Source organism: Metarhizium acridum (genome assembly GCF_019434415.1).
Source record: "Metarhizium acridum strain ARSEF 324 chromosome Unknown scaffold_1, whole genome shotgun sequence".
In the NCBI taxonomy this organism is placed as follows: domain Eukaryota; kingdom Fungi; phylum Ascomycota; class Sordariomycetes; order Hypocreales; family Clavicipitaceae; genus Metarhizium; species Metarhizium acridum.
The window spans coordinates 7175556-7196088 of record NW_027094015.1 but is presented as its reverse complement, the minus strand read 5'-3'; the positions used below and the strand labels follow the sequence as shown (position 1 = coordinate 7196088).

The 20533-nt window shown below is 51.7% G+C and overlaps 9 protein-coding genes across 10 annotated transcripts; 5 read left to right on the top strand and 4 right to left on the bottom strand.

The window, feature by feature from the left end:
• Positions 1 to 426: 426 nt before the first annotated feature.
• J3458_002222 (uncharacterized protein) lies at positions 427 to 1635 on the bottom strand (the record flags this gene model as incomplete). Its single annotated transcript, XM_007813310.1, has 2 exons — positions 427 to 1020; positions 1096 to 1635. The coding sequence occupies 2 exons, from the start codon at positions 1633 to 1635 to the stop codon at positions 427 to 429; spliced, it is 1134 nt and encodes a 377-aa protein (XP_007811501.1).
• Positions 1636 to 1856: 221 nt separating this feature from the next.
• On the top strand, positions 1857 to 3722 carry J3458_002221 (uncharacterized protein). Its single transcript, XM_066117189.1, has 4 exons — positions 1857 to 2275; positions 2336 to 2622; positions 2674 to 2818; positions 2875 to 3722. Exons 2-4 carry the CDS (start codon positions 2343 to 2345, stop codon positions 3485 to 3487), a joined length of 1038 nt encoding a protein of 345 aa, XP_065979081.1. The 5' UTR covers positions 1857 to 2275; positions 2336 to 2342; the 3' UTR covers positions 3488 to 3722.
• J3458_002220 (uncharacterized protein) lies at positions 2875 to 6575 on the bottom strand. Of its 2 annotated transcripts, XM_066117188.1 has the most exons (6): positions 6142 to 6575; positions 5964 to 6055; positions 5226 to 5891; positions 4913 to 5171; positions 4785 to 4859; positions 2875 to 4691 (listed from the first exon to the last, which is right to left on the bottom strand). In XM_066117188.1, the coding sequence occupies exons 1-6, from the start codon at positions 6220 to 6222 to the stop codon at positions 3927 to 3929; spliced, it is 1938 nt and encodes a 645-aa protein (XP_065979080.1). In that variant the 5' UTR covers positions 6223 to 6575; the 3' UTR covers positions 2875 to 3926. The 2 variants fall into 2 exon arrangements, with proteins under 2 accessions (XP_065979080.1, XP_065979079.1); XM_066117187.1 differs by having other exon boundaries at positions 2875 to 4304; positions 4361 to 4859; positions 5964 to 6575.
• A 577-nt stretch (positions 6576 to 7152) lies between these two features.
• On the top strand, positions 7153 to 8035 carry J3458_002219 (uncharacterized protein; the record flags this gene model as incomplete). Its single annotated transcript, XM_066117186.1, has 3 exons — positions 7153 to 7350; positions 7405 to 7651; positions 7680 to 8035. 3 exons carry the CDS (start codon positions 7153 to 7155, stop codon positions 8033 to 8035), a joined length of 801 nt encoding a protein of 266 aa, XP_065979078.1.
• A 1120-nt stretch (positions 8036 to 9155) lies between these two features.
• INO4_1 (Transcription factor) lies at positions 9156 to 9798 on the top strand (the record flags this gene model as incomplete). Its single annotated transcript, XM_007813306.2, has 3 exons — positions 9156 to 9267; positions 9422 to 9620; positions 9759 to 9798. 3 exons carry the CDS (start codon positions 9156 to 9158, stop codon positions 9796 to 9798), a joined length of 351 nt encoding a protein of 116 aa, XP_007811497.2.
• Positions 9799 to 10347: 549 nt separating this feature from the next.
• Positions 10348 to 11886, bottom strand: MST1_1 (threonyl-tRNA synthetase). Its single transcript, XM_007813305.2, has one exon. The coding sequence runs from the start codon at positions 11824 to 11826 to the stop codon at positions 10351 to 10353; it is 1476 nt and encodes a 491-aa protein (XP_007811496.1). The 5' UTR covers positions 11827 to 11886; the 3' UTR covers positions 10348 to 10350.
• Positions 11887 to 12628: 742 nt separating this feature from the next.
• J3458_002216 (uncharacterized protein) lies at positions 12629 to 15804 on the top strand (the record flags this gene model as incomplete). Its single annotated transcript, XM_007813304.1, has 2 exons — positions 12629 to 12793; positions 12847 to 15804. The coding sequence occupies 2 exons, from the start codon at positions 12629 to 12631 to the stop codon at positions 15802 to 15804; spliced, it is 3123 nt and encodes a 1040-aa protein (XP_007811495.1).
• A 495-nt stretch (positions 15805 to 16299) lies between these two features.
• On the top strand, positions 16300 to 17903 carry J3458_002215 (uncharacterized protein; the record flags this gene model as incomplete). Its single annotated transcript, XM_007813303.2, has 4 exons — positions 16300 to 16422; positions 16475 to 16522; positions 16595 to 16716; positions 16790 to 17903. 4 exons carry the CDS (start codon positions 16300 to 16302, stop codon positions 17901 to 17903), a joined length of 1407 nt encoding a protein of 468 aa, XP_007811494.2.
• Positions 17904 to 18673: 770 nt separating this feature from the next.
• On the bottom strand, positions 18674 to 20097 carry J3458_002214 (uncharacterized protein; the record flags this gene model as incomplete). Its single annotated transcript, XM_007813302.2, has 3 exons — positions 18674 to 19093; positions 19149 to 19512; positions 19564 to 20097. The coding sequence occupies 3 exons, from the start codon at positions 20095 to 20097 to the stop codon at positions 18807 to 18809; spliced, it is 1185 nt and encodes a 394-aa protein (XP_007811493.2). The 3' UTR covers positions 18674 to 18806.
• Between the last annotated feature and the right edge of the window lie 436 nt (positions 20098 to 20533).

Genomic DNA, 20533 nt, shown 5'->3' with positions numbered 1-20533 from the left:
AGCGATGTGATATGAGAATTGGAGGTGGTAGGATGACCCGGCAGTCGGCGGAAAAGTCCGTCCCTGGGTTCTTAAGCTAGACTGGCGCATGTGATTGGCCACGGCGGATAATTACGGAGAATAACAAAAACGCCGCACGCGGTTTCCTCATGGCCTGAAGATATAGGCTTCATGTGTCAACGATACAGGCGGGTCAGCTTAAAACGCAGGGCAACGTAAACACCATAATCATCATTGATTTGCGGCACATCCGAGCCTATTATGGCTCTCGACGAACAAACAAACGAGAATCAGTTGGACGCTAATTGCGATTTCAACTCCATGTATCGAGTACAGCCTATGTTACATTTCCTTCCCTCGGGATGTAGGACAGCAGCCCTTAAGTATACGTAGAAAATCCCGCCCCAATTGTTAATATGATGCAGTCTATTTAGACCTCGAAACACCAGCACCAATTACACCAGGAAGCTGCTCTTCGCCAACATTGAACAAAATGCTGATGGCTAAATAGAGAATACCGACCAAGGCGAGAGTGAAACCAGCAAATAGCCAGAATGCAACACTGACATCCTTCTTTGCACATGTGGGACCGGCCCAGGTCGTCAGACTTCCAGACTTGCTCCGGGTACTTTGGCAATGGCAAGAAAAGCATGCGACTGTGTTCTTGGATCCGTCGGCTTTGGCGTACTTGTCTTGACACTCACCATGCGAAGAGCAGTTGCGAGTGCTGGCCATACACGCTTCCTTTGATTCGTAACAGGCTTTGATCCGCTCGCTTGGATCAAAGATGGGGTCCGGCTTGGGTGATGCGGTTGGCTCAGCATTTACTGCGGGCCTGTCAAAGGAGGAAATGACCTGTTCCGCTTGACGGCGGCGCAGCTCTTGTTGCTGCTCATCTAGCCAATTGCTAGAGCTCTTGGTTGAAGGAAGGGCAACGATAGTTGTCTGAAGTTCCCCCGTCTTCGCAAGTCGGAGAAGCTGTTTGATTTGTTTTGGCACCTCGTCGAGTAGTTCTGGATTCTAAAGCATGGTTAGCATCTCGCACTCGCAGTCCTTCGAGTGGTAGCTTTTCGAAAGCTGTGTATTCATCCGTACCTCCTTGATACTAAATTTGGCAGCAGCAGAACGCTTGCCCGCCCAACAACTCTCCAGAGGGTTAACCACCTGTTGAATTGAACACTTGCTTCCATCAGCAACACCTGCCCTGTAGAAGTCCAGCTCCATTAGGTCTCGGTGCGCCTTGCCAGAAGGCGGGTCTGCTATGGTAAATGATGGACTCATGCCGAGTGCTTTTCGAAGGCCCTTCATCTGCTTGTCATCCATGCTCTCCAGCATCAAGACTAACTGGCTGGGTTCGGTGGCTTGGCCGTCTGAGAACAAAGGAGGAATGTCCTTTCCGAAGCGGTTGATGAGAGAAACTGCATGTTCAGTGCCGACGCCATTCGGAATATCGTGAAGGGACAAGCCCCGACCACTAGGGGCAAGTCGTTGCAAAAGTAGTAGCCGAGCGAGACTGGGGGTGATCGCGGGAGGCGACGACGCATCGCCGGTAGGCACAATGAACACTTCGGCAGATTGCTGTGCGGCAGCAACGTACCCCGCGAAGGCGGTAATGAGCCCGGCCGTAAGCTTCATGATGGGTTTTCTGATCCGTGAAGCTGCTGCGTGTTGACGAGCCGGAGAGCTTGAGACGTCACCAGCTTGACGGGGATGGGCTCCACGCAATGCGGACGAGGGAGGTGTGTACGAGCTAGCGGCCACCATGCGTGTGTCGGAAACACGGCGCCAGATAACTCCGGACTTATTAGGCGGCGCCGGTACTGGCGAGGCTTGGCCTAGCCAGGAGTCCAGGACCCAAGGACCCATGCAATGCCACCACCGATGGCCGAACCAGCGAATGTCTACCAGCTTCACACATCTCTTTCGTCTCCTGCGTCAGTTTCATTTCATCGAGCGGTGTTGTTCTTCTTCATTCCTATTAGCGAACCCTTCCTGAGAATACTTACCCACCATCCCCATTACGTCAAGACAAACCCTATTCTCTGTGCATCGCAGCGATCGCGGCATGCTGCGCCCGAGCGGCGGCCGCCTTTCGGCGCGCCTCAACAGCTTCGAGCTTCATTATCAGACCAAATATTGTATGCCGGGTGCCACAATCGACTCGACCACTCTCACTATGGCCCTTCAAGGGGAGCAAAGTCCCACATGATTTACCGGTGTACTTTCCTCGACCTCCCGCGGCACCGAAATCACATGCATTTCGAAAGCGACTAGGGTAAGGTCGCCTCTGATTTTGCATATACGTCCAGATTTGCGCTGACTCGTATCCTGACAGCCGTGTCATGTTTACTACCATTACATTATATGTGTGCTGGCAGATATTTGCGACCGTCGTTTTTGGTCCACTTCTGGATTGGGCTGATCACGAGTGGGATAATCTGTCTGACAAGGAAAAGCGAGAAATGGAGGAGATGGCGGGTGAAGAGGACGAGCCTCTACTGTTTCTTCCCTTCCCATTTACAACCAAGGAAGTGAAGCAACCCCCATATAAAGGATCCGATCCCGAGTGGCTTGCGTTCTTGGCTGTGAACAAGGATCAACAGGTTCAAAAAGACATCAAGTGTATGTGGAAACTGTGTACTTGCCACGCTCACTGGCTAACCTGATGAATAGTTGGACTCGCGGAAATCATCCGTCGTGGCGTGGAAAAGAATCCGGGCTATGTAAGGTTAATGGGAGGAAAAGATATCAAACTCAAAAAACTATGGCTCGATATCATATACCCCCCGGCACCTCCGCCGAAACACTACGTATCTGGGTAAGTTGCGTCTAGCGCATTCATATCAATCCAACTCCCAACTGATAGACGTGCAGGATCATCATCGATGACGATGGCATCTTCTGGGGTGACAGACCAATCGACTCCGTCGCCGCAAGCCACGTCAACATGGCTATATATCCCAAAGCTGTAGCCTTAACTGTTTGGACATTTGTCAACTCTCTCTGCAGGCAAACTGCTCAAGATGTAGCCAAAGCCCTGGGATTCAACACAGAACCGCCCCAAGACACATCGTGGCAAACCGTTACTATGAACCGCATGAAGGAGCAAGGAGCACTAGGCTCAGGGGGCAAGCAAGCCGTCAAGGTCCCCAGCACTACCGATAAGCCTCCAAACTTCCCCTTCCCAACGGCCAACGGGGATCTTTTTGGACCTTCTATCGGCAGCGACAATACCCAGCTCGACCCTCGTATCCAAGGTGCTCTCCACGCAGCCTCCATGACGTTCACCAAAAACTGGCAACCTGTGAAACAGCCCCCGAGCCGTGGATGCATCCGTGTAGATGGTCTGGTGGAATTGCAAGGGAAGAATGCCGTCATGGCCGTGTATGTCCTGGGGTGGTATGATCCCAAGCAGAAGAACTACATGGCTATTCAAACAGGCCTGAAGCATTTGATACAGCTGAAACAGCGGCCAGCTGCAGGTTGAAACTGGCAAATGGCCATCTTCTAAATTAGTGTCGGTGGTGTGGGCTGGCAAAAGTCGAGCATGGGATTGGCGCTGGCGAAAGGGGATTCGTTTTTTTTTCAAAGTGATACCATAGACCGTTCATTTCATATGAGTACGCCAGGAGCTACGCATCTCTGTACATCGTGCATTGCTATACATGGACCACCGAATTATTAGAAATTTGTATTCCTTACACTACAATTTTATGCGTACACTGCGCATAAATAAAGACCAGGAATGCTGTTTACCGTCGCTTAAGCTGCAAGACCCAAAGCCAGATCCCTTCCTAAAAACATGAACCAGCAACTCCAATGTGACCCAAGATCATACTCCCCATAGCCTTTACCAAAAGTAACGTCCACATCCACGTCTGAAATGGCTCAATTTCGCAACACATTAACATAAGCTGTAAACACTTCTAGTTCAACCTCTGGCCCCCCTGGGACGCGCTCATGCCGAGGAATGGCAGCGATGAGGTGTGCCTCAATGACGTTAACGCCTGGGTGGAGCATAACGTCAAATGCGTGCTCCTGGGGCAGTTGGTTAGGGATAGGCTGAGGGCATGGCTTGAGAGGCTGTTTGTCGATGAGAACCCAGAGACTGTACTGGCGGTCTTGGAGGAGGTCTGGGAGCATTGGCACAATGAAGATGCGGTTGATGTTCGGGGGCACGTTGACAGTGCCGGATTGTTGCATTTCATGGGGAAGAGGAAGGATATCGAGGAGGACGGGGTCACCGGGTTGCATGTTGGGATAGAGCTGGATTCGAAGTCTAGAAATGAGTGCGTCTTTGATACCTGGTCGAGTTTATTAGCACATTGATTTAAATTGGTGATGGGCGATCTGAGCATACCCTTTCCTGGGGCACGGAGGCGTTTCGGCTCTACGTAGCCATTTGCCATTGGATTCGTGGACTGTATTTGCGGAGGTCCAGGCGGCGGCGGCGGCGGCGGTGGTGGAGCTTCCACGGCAGGTGTTGGCGGTCCAGGAGGAGCTTCTGCAGGAGTTTGAGCGAGCACTGCGGGAGACACTCGCGCACTTTCCTCTGCCTTGGGACCAACATGCGTTGATGGGCTGGGCGAGGGCATTGAGGCCGAGGCACTTCGTGCTGCGTCGAGCACAGGCTGTCGTGCCATGCCATTGACATGAGAGCCACCAGCGGGGGGTTCGATAGACTGCGCTGTCTGTGGCGTTGGTGAGTCAACAGAACTTCCTCGGCCACCAACAAGGATGGTAATTTTTTTCGATGAACTTGGGGTATCGATGGATTGTCCAACCTTCAATTTGATCTTGGGCTGCGCAGGCTCCTGAACCACTGCCTTGGCCTTCTTCAGTTGCTCGTTGAATGCTTTCTAGAGTCGAGGTTAGTTCCGAAACTACAGCTTGCAGGGCCAAAAAAACCCACTTCGAGTTCTTGGGCCAGTTCATAGATTTCGCTGCCCTCCTCATTATAGAAATATGCGTTGTTCCACAGCAGTTTAGCTCTCTCCGCTAGAGCATTCCAACTCTTGAAGTCGCTTATGCCTGTGGGGTCTCCACGGCCTTGGATGCCCAAGACTTCTTTCTGAAGCTTCTTTAGTGACAAAGGGTCGGAAATGACTCGATAGTAATCTCTCAAGGCGCGGGGTGGCAGATTGACGAATGGTTCAAAATATCCCTCGTACCTAATACCTGATTAGTTTTCCGTGATGATTGGGTTGCGTCTTTAATGTGCGTACTCTGGCTCCTTGTAACGCAGTAGCTCCTCGACAATCTTTTCTTGTGCCTGCTGGAAGTTCAACCCCTTGAATGGTACATTCTTATACTCTTGGTCCGGACGGCCAGCCGGTCTGGCTCGACGCGGACTGTTTGTATGTGATGTCGAGTTCCGCGAAGGTCGGCCTCTGGACCGTTTCAAGATGATGGATCTGCGCCTGGAAGCTGGTTCTTCATCATCCCCCTCACCCTCCTCCCCCTCCTCCTCTTCTTCTTCGCCGTCCTCGTCTTCTTGCTCCTGGGCTGGCTCTTCTTCACCTTCAGCATCTTCATCTCCTTCCTCCTCTTCTTCCTCTACTTCTTCACCATCTTCAGGTGGCAGCGGAGTTGGTACTGCCTGATAGGTCCGCGTTTGATAGGCTGGATTTGTCTTGGTCATGTAATTACTTAATGCTTTTCTAACGCGTTCAGCATCTTCGAACACGGCTGATGAGCGAGGGTAAAACTCTTTCGCGTTTGCAATCATTCGTTTGAAATAACTTTCTAGTTCCGCGAGGTTCTTGAAATCTCCTTTGTTGAGTTTCTCTTCAATAGATGTCAAACAAATAGGCATCCGAGTCCGCTTATAATATTCTGCATTTCCTTCCCGGGGAAGCAGGTTCTCAAAATATGTCGCAACGAGCCGTCCACTATCGGGCGAGGGTCCCAGTTAGTTTTGCTTGTCAACTATTGACATTTCATAACAGAATTACTGCACCTACCTTTTGTCAGCAGTGCGACGTATTTGCTCGAGAAAGGCAAGGCCGTAGGCTGTAGTTGATTCACGGGATTCGCCCTTGGAGAGATCGAACTCCTAGAATCAAATTCTGTTAGCGAACTCATCAAATCGCTTTACCACTATTCACGTAGCTTTGACCCAAATAGCAAGCATTGACTTACTGCCAACTTGCGACGTTTGGCGGATCGATCATCTGTCTCTGTGGCCGAATGGCCGTTTGCCTTGCGCTTGCTGTCCGTCATGTTGATAATCACAGACGCATCGGTCGGGGCATCACACCTAAGCAAAATTCAATTTGCTTCTTTCAGGCTGTCAAATCGAATTGGTATCTAGCACCTCGCCAAGCTGTTACTGGAGCTTGCGAAGACGGTCCAGATTGCACTCGACGCGTGATTTTGATGTCGCGTTGTCGTGAGGTACATGTGCTGCGCAGAAGGCTGCAGATCGAGACGATAAATTGAATACCGCGCAATTAGTCGTCGCAAGCTTGTCTCGCAGACTACCAATGATGTATTAACATCTAAGCAGCTAGGAGGAAGCTTGGGATCTGGAATCTGTCGATGGCCAGGACGACGAGGTTTTGGGGGAGACCAGCATTCTACAGTTGCTTTCCGATTTCAAGGTACAAAAAGGCACGTACCAGGCAGCTATGCGCTAGTCCAACCTTGGTAATAAGGCAATAAGGCAGAGATCCGTTCAAGGTTCTCACACATTCCCTTTCAGAACAGAAACTCTTTGTCAGTGAAACATGGTAAGGAGTAATCTATTGGGAAAGTTGTTCGCTGAATGATTGCTATTCAAATAATAGATTTCTTCCGTTCAGATCTCGACTACAATTTCCAGTGGCGCTTATACTTACCAATAACGAGATGCATGGCCCTCATTAAACAAGGTTTCCTTTGGCACAGACGGACTGCTATTGTGGCTGGCTTGAATAAAGTCCAAAAGTCATTCGTCTATCCAACATTGAACCTGCAAACTGGGTAGTCTCTCAGCATATATAGAGATCAGTACATCAGGTTTGCGCAACCTCTACTTACACCACGGGAAGAACTAAGTGGGACCGATCCCCCACCACCCGCTAAAGTGTGTCATCGGCGAGTTTCAAAGTTCATTGTCGCAAGCCGGCTAACTTTTAGAACCAAGGTCTTTCGACATCGTCACCGACCACAATGTCAGATTCCAAGATGCCCAACGGACCGTCGCCCGGCTATGAGCAGGCGGCGGCAGAACGCAATACAGGTCCTCGATCTGCTGGGCCGATTCGCAAACCGGTGCAGCCGCTCGATCTGCCCATCATCAAGCACCTAAACACCAAGCGAGTAGTGCTCGCATCAGCTTCACCTCGGCGCAAGGCCTTACTCCAACAGGTATATAATAGAACTGCGCTGCCATATACGTGTAGTAACTTACCTAGAAAACAGATTGGCTTAAACAACTTGGAGATCACACCCTCCACAAAGCCCGAGGACGTGGATAAAGCAGTCTATGGACCCTATGAATATGTTGCTGAAACAGCTCGCCGAAAATGTCTCGATGTCTACACCACGTGTTTAAAGACGCACCTGAAGTCGATACCGGACCCCGACGTCGTAATTGCCGCCGACACCATCATCGTCACCCGAGACGGTCGCATATTAGAAAAGCCCCGGAGCGAGGCAGAACACATCCGTATTGCTGAAGCATATGCGTGATACAGTGATGCATCGTGTCTTGACGGCTGTAACGGTGCTGGCACCTCGGGAAGATGCACAGCATCCCGGCTACTGCATCACCACCCACACAGAAGAGACAAAAGTGTACTTCTTCAGCGAAGCGAACGGCCTACCAGACGACGTTATTGAAGCCTACGTAAAAACCCGCGAGGGGGCAGACAAAGCTGGAGGCTATGCCATCCAAGGGATTGGCGGTATGATACTCGCTGAGAAGATTGAGGGCAGTGTGGACAACGTGGTAGGATTACCCGTCAGGCGATGTTTGGCCATGGCCGAAAAGGTCGTGTTTCAACAGGATGCGGATGAGTTTGACGATGGTGCCACCGATGAGGATTATTGATGCGGTGCAGAAAGAATTGTGTGATCGTCATTCGTACCGGACCCCCCCCCCGGAAGCATCCGCAACTAGCAATGCGATTTCACGAGCGTAGCTCATGACCTCGGACTGTGGCGAGCACAAAGGGAAATGATGATACCAGGATTAGCCGTGCTAGTTGGCACTAGATAGAGTGATATGGGAAATATTAGCAAAAGTAGATCAAATCGAATCATGAGGGAAGCATGAAACCGAGGCTTCTGCAGAAATTAGTATACATGGTGCATTGCCTGTAGCACATCGATCTAGCTGCACATGAGTTGACTCCCGTCTGTTTAAGACTCGAGGTAATGGCGTACGAAGTGTCAAAGGGTACCTTGCAATTACCCCCTGCGTCAATCAATGTCCATGCCCAGCATCATCCGTACGCAAGATGGTCGGATCGGACAAATCCAAGGCTCCCACGTTCCATTGCATTCTTTTAAATGCTTTCTCTCTGTTAATTCTACTCTTCCTCGGGCGCAGGCGATGAGCTGTAGCTTCCAGATGTCCTTTTGTCAAACCAGCAGGGATCAAGCTCCGAGGCCAATCTACCTACCTAGGTCCTCATACGCCAATATGTAAATACCTGCCACATCAGCCGTGCCTTGTTCCGTCCCCTCACTAATAGGTACGGAGTACCTAGGGTAGGCATCTTATGTACTTCGTACGCTGTCGTCTGTTGCTCCATATCCCGTTCCGTCCTCCAGGCAAGACGCCGTGCGACTAGATGATGCATGTGCTCAATGCATAAATTGTGCATGTGATTTTGCATGGGGACACCAGCGACCCGGCGCCAACTGGCTTGCGCAAGGCCTCTGGCCTGGTAGTATTGCAATGTTCCCCCACTAACCGAACCCATCCATGCCCCAGCCCAGTTGCCCGTCTCACATGAAGTCGTTCGCTGCTTGTTCCAACTTACTTTCTGTTCCGCATCTGGCGAAGAACCAAATAGCCGACTTGATTCCCATTCCCACCACTGCCGTCTATTCGTCGCTCCCTTTATTCTAGGCTCCTTCTGCAACAAATTGAACAGGCGCGTAGCAGACTATTCCGTTGCTACAGTCATCCTCGTCCCTCTCACGCTCGCTCACGCCAACTGACCATGTCGTCGCCGAATAATACATCAACATCGTCCAGAGAGAATGCCGCCGCTGGTGCCGACGAGAAACCTCGCCTGACTGAGGAGGAGAAGAAGCAGAATCACATTGCTTCAGGTATGGTGCCACCTGACCTCCTCTCTCCACCCGCCAAAACCCAACATCCAACATCCTGTATAATCAGTGTTGCATGCATGCATTCATTTTGATTTGTCAATCGGATACCCTTTTTTTGTTGATTTATTTCTACTAACCAGACTTACTTCGATAGAACAAAAGCGTAGACAAGCCATTCGCGAAGGATTCGACCGCCTGACTGAACTCGTCCCTGGTCTAGAAGGCCAGGGCCGGTCCGAGGGCCTCGTGCTGAAGCGCACCGTCGAATATATGCGCCAACAAATGCAAGAACGTCGCGCACTTATTGAGCGCATCGAGCAGTCAGGCGGTCATGTAGACGACGAGCTCAAGAAGTTAGTTTGCTCCTCCTTTAACCCCTAACCCCGTTTCTCCCATTTACTCTCCACTGGCCGAGCGAATGCTCCCAAGCTGCAATGCTCCTGTTGTCTTCTTTCCCACCACCGTTTGCCATCTAACCATCTGTTAACCAGGGTGTTGAACGAACAGACTCATGGCCGCTCAAAGGGATGAATCCGGCGTATGCGCGTGACGATGGAATCTCCCAAACGTAAAAAAGCGCCGATGGGCCTGCCATAACAAACACTTCCTTTGCTTTGTGGGCACCGGAGGAGAAAACCACATTTTACAAAAAAATATTGCCTCGGATGGCGAGCATTGTGCTGAGAATACTTGTGCTAGCTATATCCCTGTTCTTCGCGTGTCTGTGCGATTTTACAGAAAGAGTGTATAGCCCCAGCTTCTGAGCAATACCTGAGCCGAGGTCGTTAGCGGGTCATCGCAAATCATACCACAACCATCTCTAGTTGCCATTTCCGTCCCACATGGAACTGCTGATGTTTTGGGGGAGGCGGTTCAGTATTACGCTGAGCCAGGGGTGGCGTTTCTATGTTTGGCATGGATATAGTTCAAGAGGTAGATGTGTGACTGTTATGATGAATGAGCAGAAGGTAACAACTACAGCATTTTTTTTGGGACGGTATTCTTGGAGATTACAATGGATAGTCTATTGTGGAATCCTTGACGCTATAGTTTACAATGTATAAATACAAGACATGTTTTACCCTATCCAAACGCGTCCGCCAATTTGCGCATCTTGTCACGCATCTCCATGGGGCTCATCCTCTCTTTCCCCAGACTGACTTGGCCATGCTTGACGTCCTCTTCGCCCACAACTAGGATCTGGCTGTAGCCGTTGGTTCGTGCCTCTCGGATCTTGGAGCCGAGAGAGCGAGCACTATAATCGACATCGACTGCCAGGCCGGTCGGGTTCACGGGTCCTTCCGTGCTCGTTTGACCTGCTTCCTTCCTCAGCCCGAGGAGGATCTCTTTGACCTCATCTGCCCAGTCCAGAACGGGCCGTGACGTATTGACCGTGAGAATGATGGCTTGTCGTGGGTTGAGCCAAAACGGCCACTTTCCATCGTATGACTCGATTAGAAGTGCCATGAGCCGTTCCACCGAGCCCAATACCGCGCGATGAATCATGACGGGTCGTACGGGGCCGTATTCCGCCAACAAGATCGGATCATTCGTCGTCTCTCCCCGTGCTTCGTACTCGGGCGCGGGCGCCTGGTACTCGAGCGCGAAACGCTTCGGAAGTTGAAAATCCAACTGGATCGTGGCCGTCTGATGCTCTTTTCCGTCTGAATCCTTGATGACAATGTCAATCTTGGGGCCGTAGAATGCACCATCCGCCTCGTTGATGCTCCACTCCATGCCCGACGAGTCCAGCGCCGTCTTTAAGCGATCCTCGGCCCTGTTCCACTCGTCTTCGGTGCCGATGAAGTGGTCTTTTGGTCGGGTAGACAGCGCAAGTCTATAGCCAACACCCAGGCGGAGAACGCCATATACGGCCTTGACAAAATCCAGCGTCTTCTTGATCTCTTCTTCGACTTGCGAAGGGCGGCAGAAAATGTGGCCATCGTCCTGGTGGAATCGTCGTACACGGGTCAACCCCGATAGAGCACCAGAGACCTCATTTCTATGCAGAGGGCTAAAGTCGGCATACCGGACTGGCAATTCGCGGTAGCTGCGGACTTTGGAGGCAAATATGAGACAGTGCCCTGGGCAGTTCATGGGCTTCAGGCCGTACTCGTTGTCTGCTTCCGAATCAGGCTCGACTGGGCCGTGGTCGCTTCCGCAGCACCCGCCTGTATCTTTGCCGGGCGTGCTTGCGTTTCCGGTCACGGTATACATGTCGTCGGCGTAGTTTTCTAAGTGGCCCGACTTGGCCCAGAGCGCTTTCTTGTATATTGTTGGTGTGATGACTTCCTGGAAGCCATAGCGAGCGTACTGCTTGCGGATGAAGTCGATTAGCCGATTGAAGATTCTGGCTCCGTTTGGCAGGAAGATTGGGGACCCGGGGCTGTACGCGGAGGTGATGAAGAGTTCCTGTTGCAGTCCTATTTTTCTATGGTCGGGAGGTTCGCGCTTCTCTGGCTTTTGAGAGTACTGCCGGCGACAGAGACAGGCGGGACAAGTCCATCGCGCGCGTGATATGCCCAGGGCCGCTTGTCTGGTAGCCCCTGAGCGTATCATGGCGGCGTGGGCTGTCGATGGGGGTCGAGATTCACGATTGAAGCCCTTGGAGTTTGTCCGAGCTGGCCTTGTTTAAGAGGCGAAGACGGCAGGACTTTCTCAGCTCATTACTGGATATGGAATGGATCCACTGACATCCACAGATTTCCTGCTGTTTCAGGGGTCCACTGGCGAACAGAGTGCACGAGATTGGCGTCAACTTGAGACTTCATAGACTGGCTTGTGTATTGCAAATTTCCAGAAGATGTGACACGAAAGCTATTTTGAATGGTTACGGAAGTTGGTTCATGTGCTCTGAGTTCCAAATTATTTTGCCAGGTTTTTTTGCGCCCCTTGCAGTCAATGGTGGCAGCGATGGGCTGTGTGTGGTAAATATTCGCCGGTGCCGGACCAGGTGCAGCAGGTTCATTCAAATAATATACAGTCATATCCGAGACTTGAATTCGCCTTGAGCAAGTCAGTCTACCAAGCCACGGCCAACTGCCGTGTTGTCTCGTACTTGTAGGCACGGTTGCAGGTCAGCGAGGCTGAGCTGGACTCGCTGGTTCTAGATAGCGGTTCAAGTGCTCAGTCCAGGTTGATTGAGAGCGCTTGAGGTTGACCCCTCCATTTTGTTTGAACCCCACCAAACCTGCCCGTGGACATGCAGCCGTCGGCCAAGTTCAAAATTCATGCTCTCATGCTCCAACTCCACGGCGTTTATTGGGACTAGAACGAGAGTATACTTTCTGCTCAAAAGGCTGTACATAGCCTGAAATAGGGAGTAGCAGGTGGCTAGTTGAACAGTCCAGGCAGAGCGACCATGAGCTTTGCTATCGAGGTTCCTGGCGAGGCGAATCCCCTGTCCCTCGAAACGCTGTGCCACGCGTTGCAGGCTGCCACTTCGAACGACTTTGCGCAAAGGCAGACCGCCGGGCAACAGCTTACGTCTTGGGAACAGACACCGGGCTATTATTCGTCTTTGCAGGTAAGAAGACATTTACGCCCGCACATGCCAAATGAGGGCTGACCAAGCGGCAGACCGTGTTCCTCGATAAGTCGATCCCGACCAATGTGCGCTTCCTCGCCATTATCCAACTCAAGAATGGAATCGATAAGTACTGGAGGCTATATGCTCAGGTTAGAAATGGAATAAAACCGCACGAAAAGACCTTGATCCGATCTCGACTCTTTCAAGGAACCATTGACGAGGAAGAACGAAACCTGGCCCTGCACAATGCCCTTGCTGTGGCAAAAGTTGTGAGAATCGACTACCCAACGCACTGGCCCGATGCGTTGTCTCATATAATCGGCCTATTACGGTCCGGAAAGGATGGAAATCAGAAACATCTATACGGAACTCTTCAAATTCTTCTTCGGGTGGTGAAAGAGCTGGGAACGGCTCGGTTGAGGAAATCACAGACAGCGTTACAATCTGTCACACCCGAGATTGTCTACGTCTTGAATGAGATTTACACCGAAAAGACTACACTCTGGTTATCGTTCTTGTCCAGTAATCAAGGGTCCGGGGAGGATGCCAATGTTGCCCTGCATAATAGTCTTTTGTCTTTGAAAGTTATCAGAAGGCTTATAATCCTAGGATATGAGAGGCCGCACACTGACAAGTCCGTCGAACAATTCTGGACGGTTTCTCAAAATCAATTTGGACAGTTTCTCAACTTTGTAGGCCAGGAACCCACCATACCTCCCACCTACCAAGACCTTGTTGGCAAGCATCTTCTCCAGTTTACAAAATTGCATATAGACATGGCCGAACAACACGCAGCGAGTTTCTCGATTTTACCCAACTCTCTTCATCTTGTCCATGCGTACTGGAATTTGGTTTCCAAGTTCGCCGAAGTCTTTGACTCGTCAGGCGGGATCCGTCAAGGTTCTGGGGATGCTGGTTCATCCAAGGCTAAGATCGAGGGGCCTCTGCAAGAACGGCTGGCGCTAAAAGGTCTGCTTTTGCTCCGTGCCTGTGTAAGAATCGCATTTCAACCTTTGCAAACCTTCAAATACCGGACTCCCGAGACCAAGGAGGAGCAAGAACAGTCTAGAAATTTTATCAAAACAGAGCTTCTGAAAGACGATCTGGTCATTCAGATGGTTAACTCCATCATTACACATCTATTTGTCTTTCGACGCTCAGATCTTGAGGCGTGGGAGGAAGACCCTGAAGAGTGGGAACAGCAGGAGCAAAGTGAGGGCAACGCCTTTGAGTGGGAGGTTCGGCCATGCGCAGAAAGGCTCTTTTTGGATTTGCTCACAAACTTCAAACAACTCATTATACCACCATTGCTTTCGTATTTCCAATCTGCACAATCATCACAGGCCGACATCGCTACGAAAGAGGCTGTGTACACAGCAATGGGCTTAGCTGCTGCCCATGTTGTCAACGTATTCGATTTTGACTCTGTCCTGTCGTCAACGATTGTGAACGATGCTCAGCAACAAGGTGGCTTGCACAGAGTCTTACGGAGACGCATCGCTATTCTAATTAGCCAATGGGCACCAGTTAAGTTGGCAGATACCAGTAGACCATTGGTGTATCAAATTTTTCAGCACTTTTTGAATCCCAATGACGAAACGAATGATCTGGTCGTGCGAATCACAGCAGCAAGACAGCTGCGGTGGATCGCAGACGAGCTCGACTTTAGCGTGGAGGCATTCTTGCCATATACTGCCGACATCCTCTCTCAACTCATCCAGCTCATCCAGAGCGTGGACGTTGATGAGACCAAGCTGGCCATTTTAGAATCCGTTCGAATCTTGGTAACGCGAATGGAAGAGCAAGTTTCACAGTTCGGCGACCAGCTAATGTCTGCGCTTCCAGGCGTATGGGAGAACTCTGGTACCGAAGAATACATGATCAAGCAGGCAGTCATTGCTATTTTTGCAGCTCTTGTCATGAGTATGGGTGACACCTCACAACGTTATCAGAACTTTATGATTCCTCTGCTATCGGAAGCCGCACGGCCAGGGTCCGACATTCATGTCCATCTCATTGACGAGTCACTTGAACTGTGGAACGCAATTCTTATGCAAAGCAAAGCACCCCTTGCACCCGAAGTCATCAGCCTTGCGGAAATGGCTCTTCCTTTATTGGAGTACCAACCAGACACAGCATTCCAGGCACTTACGGCCGTAGAGTCGTACATCCTGATAGCGCCATCTGCAATATTGGAGGACAAGCTCCGCCGGCCAACTCTGGCCGCCCTCTCTGGCACTCTCACTTCTAAGAGCCGAGAGCAAGTTCGTCTGGGGACGGTTTGTATCGAGTACCTTGTCCGAGCAGCAACCCAGCTTGGTGGTTCAAACGGAATTTCAGTCATTGTACAAGACATGCTGGAAACTGGCTTCATGAACCAAATCATGACGAATGTCCACGATGCATGGGAAGCACACCAAACAACCGGTCCCAACAGGAAGATTTCCAAGCTCAACACCATTACAGAAGGAGACTACCTGGCCATGTTAGCACGGATTGCCCTGGCCGAACCCAACATGTTTGTACAAATGCTCACTGCGTTCGGACCCCTCGAACAAGTGTGGTCTTGGCTCTCTGCGGAGTGGTTTTCGCACCTCTCCAGCATGGACCACCAAGAACGCCAAAAGCTGTACCTCCTCGGCCTCACGAGGCTGATTGAACTTCCATCTCCCATGCAAGAGCTCACATTGTCCAAGCTCCAGGACTACTTCGACATGTGGACAAACGTCATTATCGAAGTCCAAGAAGGGGAGCTGGGCGGTCATGATACACTTGTATGGGGGGAGTTGGAACCCTCAGAATATGATACCCCCAAGATGATAATAGAACAACAGACTATGGCCAAAGACCCCGTCCACTCGGTGCCGGCATTCGCGTTTGTGAGTGCCAGGCTGCAGGATCTAGTAGCCCGGGTTGGTGGCGAGGCGGCGTTTGAAGAACAGTGGGCTGTGAACGTAGACAAGGATGTCCTTGAGAAATTTGGGCAGTTGGCGAACGCGGCAAGATAGGAAAATAGGCTTACGAAGACATGAGATAGAATGCCATGAATCCAATAGATTCTATGCGAGCTCCCAGCTTGCCAAACTAACTCGTTGCTAAAACAGACGCCATGGCACATTGTGTATACAAGAACTGTTGGTTTGTCTTGGCTGTTCCTGTAATAAGACACCGACCGATATATATATACCGCAATACGATGTCCATCTGTAGGAGGTCCTCCACTTTTGGCAGATTCGCAACAGTTCCGCCTTGCCCACAATTGCCAGAGATGGCGCAACTTTTGTGGCTATCTGGGCGCAAAAAAGCTGGCCAATGCCCTCCGCAGAGCACACCACACCGTCGGCTAGTGACTCACCACGTGGCTGTTATTGAATGGAGGCTGGAATAAGGATATGAGGCCGCGGAAAGAGGCTGGGATATAAGAACAACGGCTAGTTGACTGCACTTTCTGGGCGTTGCACTGTTCCTGGAGACGCGCGACATCAGACCGCGTGGTGCGCGCCATGACTGTAAACAGCCGCCATCTCTCGTTTCGAAGGGCTGTCCGCAGCAGCTGGGAAGCGACGAAGTCCAATTGGTATCTGGGCTTGACTGCTTTTGGCGGGCCGCCGGTGCATTTCAAGATTGTACGTGTACAAGACGGCTGTGCGTGCTTGCGGCAAGGTTAACAAGGAGCAGTTTCGTGACAGATTCGTGGTGAAGCTGAGATGGATAGATGAACAACTGGTGCGTCACCACACGCTGCGAAACCCCCCCCCGAGTGGCTGGTCGAACGAGAAATTTGACCGTACATGACAGTATCAAGAGCTGTTTAGCATCTCGCAGGCATTATGCGGTCCCGCAAGCACCAAGATGCTCTATTGCATCAACCTTATCCACGGGGGCCTGCTCGCCGCCGTCCTGGCATTTCTGATGTGGAGGTGAGTCTTTCGTCGTTGGCCGGGACACACGGCAGAGACTCGAGAGGAGACTAAGTTGCGCCTCGCCACAAAGCCTGCCCGGCGCGCTGGGCATGTTTGGCCTGTCCATCGGCGTCTCCAACGTCCAGGATACTCTACCGCGGGCGGCATACGCGCTCCTGTCGGGCCTCAATGCCGCCACGGTCGGCGTCATTGCACTGGCGGCGGCCGAGCTCTCCGGCAAGGCCATCACCGACCGACTCACCCGGACACTGGTCTTCCTGGCGGCCACGGCGGGAATGCTGTACAACGCGCCGTGGTACCTGCCCGTCCTCGTGGTACTGTCGGGCTGCGCCACCGTCGCACACGACCACCGCTGGCTTCACCGGCCGGTCCGCAGCGTGAAGGGCTTGTGGGCGAGGCTGAGGGGACGCGTCGCCGGTGAAGACGGCGGCGTTGCCGGCGAGCACGACGTCCCGCCGGCGGAGGACCCTGAGCCTCGCACCGTCCCGCGAGAATACCGCCTCGACTTCTCCTGGAAGGTCGGGACGGCAATCATCACGGCATTCCTCCTCACCTTGGCCGCCGTCACGGTCCTCCGCGGTGTCTTGCGCAGTCCGCCCATGCTCCTCAAGCTATTCGCAAACTTGTACCTCGCGGGGACCATCATCTTTGGCGGAGGACCAGTCGTCATCCCCCTGCTGAGAGAATACGTCGTCGCCGAGGGATGGGTCAGTCCCCGCGACTTTCTCATCGGTCTCGCCATCACCCAGGCCTTTCCGGGGCCAAACTTTAACTTTGCCGTCTTCTTGGGTAGTCTGGCCGCCATCAACAGCGAGCATTCTCCCGTGGCGGGCGCCACACTCGGCTTCCTGGGGATATTTCTCCCCGGCATTATCCTTGTGCACGGGACCATGGGCGTCTGGAGCGCCTTGCGGAGCAGGCCGTGGGTGAAATCCGCGCTGAGGGGCGTGAATGCCGGCGCCGTTGGGCTGATCTACACGGCCGTGTATCGGATATGGCAGGTGGGTTATATCGATGGAGGGTTCCAGTCGGGGAAGAGCCTCGGTGACGACCCGTGGTGGGTGGTGGTCGCGGCTACGGCGTATGTAGGCGGCAGGCATTTTGGGGTCCCCGCCGCGCTTGCCATTGTGCTTGGGGCCGTGTTGGGGCTGGTGAGGCATGGTGTTGTTTCGGCTCGGGACTGATAGGCAGTATGGACTTGCGTTTGTACATTGTTGTTTCTCTTCTTTTCTTTTGTGTGAGTCGGTAGGTGCCGTCTCGGTGCTCTGCAGTAGTGCATAGTAGGATGAGACTGTCGTCACTAGAAGCTCCAAGAGCCTTCAAATGTTTTGCTACATACTACGTTATGCTAGTGTATACTTGGTAACATAGTCTGCGGTGGAATACATTTCTCGAATCAAAGTACATACTACAATCAAGGAGCGACCTGATTTTGACAAAAAAGACTTGGTGTGCCGGCTTTCTATTCCAAATAGAAGACTACGGTAGGGCACTTCCATAGCCACGACCTCTTGTCCTCGTCAGCCTGGGTGGTGACGCCGAGTTGTGCGAATAGCCGCCGAGAAGATGCACCCGAGACGCAACTTGACTCGATTTCCAAGGATTTTGCCGAGAGGTTTTCTCAGGGCGCGAACTAAGCTCAAATTCTCCTCAGCTAAGAATCCTTGTTGCTTTAAAAATTATTCTTCCACTTATAAAAGTATAATTCAACATATATTAATATGCTTTTATATATATTTTATTTTAGAAACGCGGGTGTGGATGCAGTTACTAAGGTGCTGGAAACGACGTGTAAAGTCCAAGGTTCGCCAGAGTATAAACGAAAGTCCCATTTCTCAAGATATGTAATTAACCGAGTCTAACCCTTTTCTCTTTCGCCAGATTAATCCTTTAGGGGACGTTATTATCACGTGGTCTGCATGTCTTAACTTGGTTGCAACACCTAAATGATGTAGCTTCTCGCCTGAATCCAAACAGCTGTGTCCGACACCCGATAAGTGTGTATGGGCCTCTTCCGTCCTTCCAATACCAGCACGGGCTGTTCCTCCCTTCCCCCGGCATCTAGATCGCCTTGTCTAGGCCGTCATCTACAATGTGCAAGACCAGCTGGTCTTTCCACCAACTCCCTTATTGACACCAAGCGTCCAGTCCCGCAACCTGTCAGCCGACAGCTTGGTAAATTCACCAGCCCCAGACATGGCACGGTCAAGGATGTGTCTGGGGAGCCGCTCGGGCCGGCCGTTGTTGTTGTCGTTGTCGCTGTAAGCTCCGTAGATGTCGCGGTACTTTGTCAGCCAAGAGTCGGTATCTATTATGTGTGGCTCGGCTCCCTTGGTGCTGCAGTCTTTATCAGCCAGCGGGAGAACACTAAAGTCTGCGAATGGGACGTCAGTATATCACCATGGTAGAGCAAGGCAAGCTACACGTACCTCTGCGTGCTATGGCCTTGAAAGAGGGGGGGTTGACGACAAAGGTTCTCCTGCCCCCGGACAACTTGAGACCTACTCGTTCCATCCAAGATCCTTGTCGCATGTCGACGGCGCCTCCAAAAGTCAAAGACTCCCACCACCGCCCGGACTCGCCTACCTCTGTGGTCCCCCATTTGTCGTAAGTCACACCCGGTGGTGTATGTACAGTGTGATCGTAAAGAAGAAAGCTTGTAAACACGTGGCACAGCTCATGGGCGATGGTAGCGCCGATTCTAAACCCTAGTGTGTAGAATCTATCCCATGCACGCTGATCCTCCTTGTCAAGCAGGACTGCCATTCTGGCGTCTAGTAGACGGTCCACGAGCTGGATATTCGTTAATCAGCGTCTTCGTATGCTTGGCTAGGAAGAACGTACAGCACGGTGAATCTCAATGGCGGCGGCATGATGAGGAGAAAACAACCTGTCCCGAGGGACCTCCCACAGGCCTTTGTTGGTTCTTCCATTCGTTGCTGCTCGCATATCGTAGACTAGGAGGACGGGAAATTCTTCCGTGATGCGCTTGAGGTAGTGTTTGGCATGTTGCTCGAGGTTTTTGGCATCTCGGCAGCGTTGATTGGGATTCACGAGAAGGGTATCGTCAATCGTCTGCTTGCCAATGGCCATGAGACCCCGGAACCCCGTGGAGCTGTGCAATATATCGATCCCTAGTTGAGCCGTGGCAGCAACGGCCTCGAAGACGGGATCGTCGGTCTTTGTGTCTACGAAATTCTGGCCTTGGTGGTCTGGAACACGAATAGAAACCCCAGCGAGAGTCTCGGGAAGCTGGAGGTCTCTAGAGCTGCGTCGAGGCTGCAACTGGGCAAAAGACCGCTGGATTGGCAGGGACTCCTGTCTCGTCATTGTCGTCCACAGGGCCGTGGCGGTTCGATTCACGCGACCATGAGACATGCTCGTGGCTTATGAGTAAGTATATACTGATATACCACGATACACTCCAATATTGTATGGTATAGAACAGAATCTTTAGGTATTCAGGTCCAGTTACATACCTTGTATCTCCCACTTTATGGGCGTACTTTATAGAAGCAATAGTTCTCTGGTACAAGAGATTAATGAGCAGATGGATAAAGGCGTAGCCTGGGAAGGCGTCGTTGAGAATCGGTGCCTACAGGTACGCATAACGCACTTTATACTCCTTGTGACCCTTTGAACACTTATGGACACATTCTGATGCCATCATTGAACTTGACTTGTACGCGCCAGTAGTCGCGCATGTTGGTTCACGACACGAAATGATACAACTCTACACTCATTGAATCAACAGTCAACGAACACGCATGTCTTCCGACTGGATGCAGGTAAGAAGCAGCTGTTGGCCCTGCTT

Excerpts from the sequence above, each read along its gene's own strand:
- J3458_002221 (XM_066117189.1), top strand. The coding sequence starts at position 2,343 with ATGTTTACTACCATTACATTATATGTGTGCTGGCAGATATTTGCGACC. Across the intron at positions 2,623-2,673 it reads GGTTCAAAAAGACATCAAGT|TTGGACTCGCGGAAATCATC; the intron begins GTATGTGGAAAC and ends CCTGATGAATAG. Across the intron at positions 2,819-2,874 it reads CCGAAACACTACGTATCTGG|GATCATCATCGATGACGATG; the intron begins GTAAGTTGCGTC and ends ATAGACGTGCAG.
- J3458_002220 (XM_066117188.1), bottom strand. The coding sequence starts at position 6,222 with ATGACGGACAGCAAGCGCAAGGCAAACGGCCATTCGGCCACAGAGACA. Across the intron at positions 6,056-6,141 it reads CCAAACGTCGCAAGTTGGCA|GAGTTCGATCTCTCCAAGGG; the intron begins GTAAGTCAATGC and ends ATTTGATTCTAG. Across the intron at positions 4,692-4,784 it reads AGCCCAAGATCAAATTGAAG|ACAGCGCAGTCTATCGAACC; the intron begins GTTGGACAATCC and ends CCAACGCCACAG.
- MST1_1 (XM_007813305.2), bottom strand. The coding sequence starts at position 11,826 with ATGATACGCTCAGGGGCTACCAGACAAGCGGCCCTGGGCATATCACGC.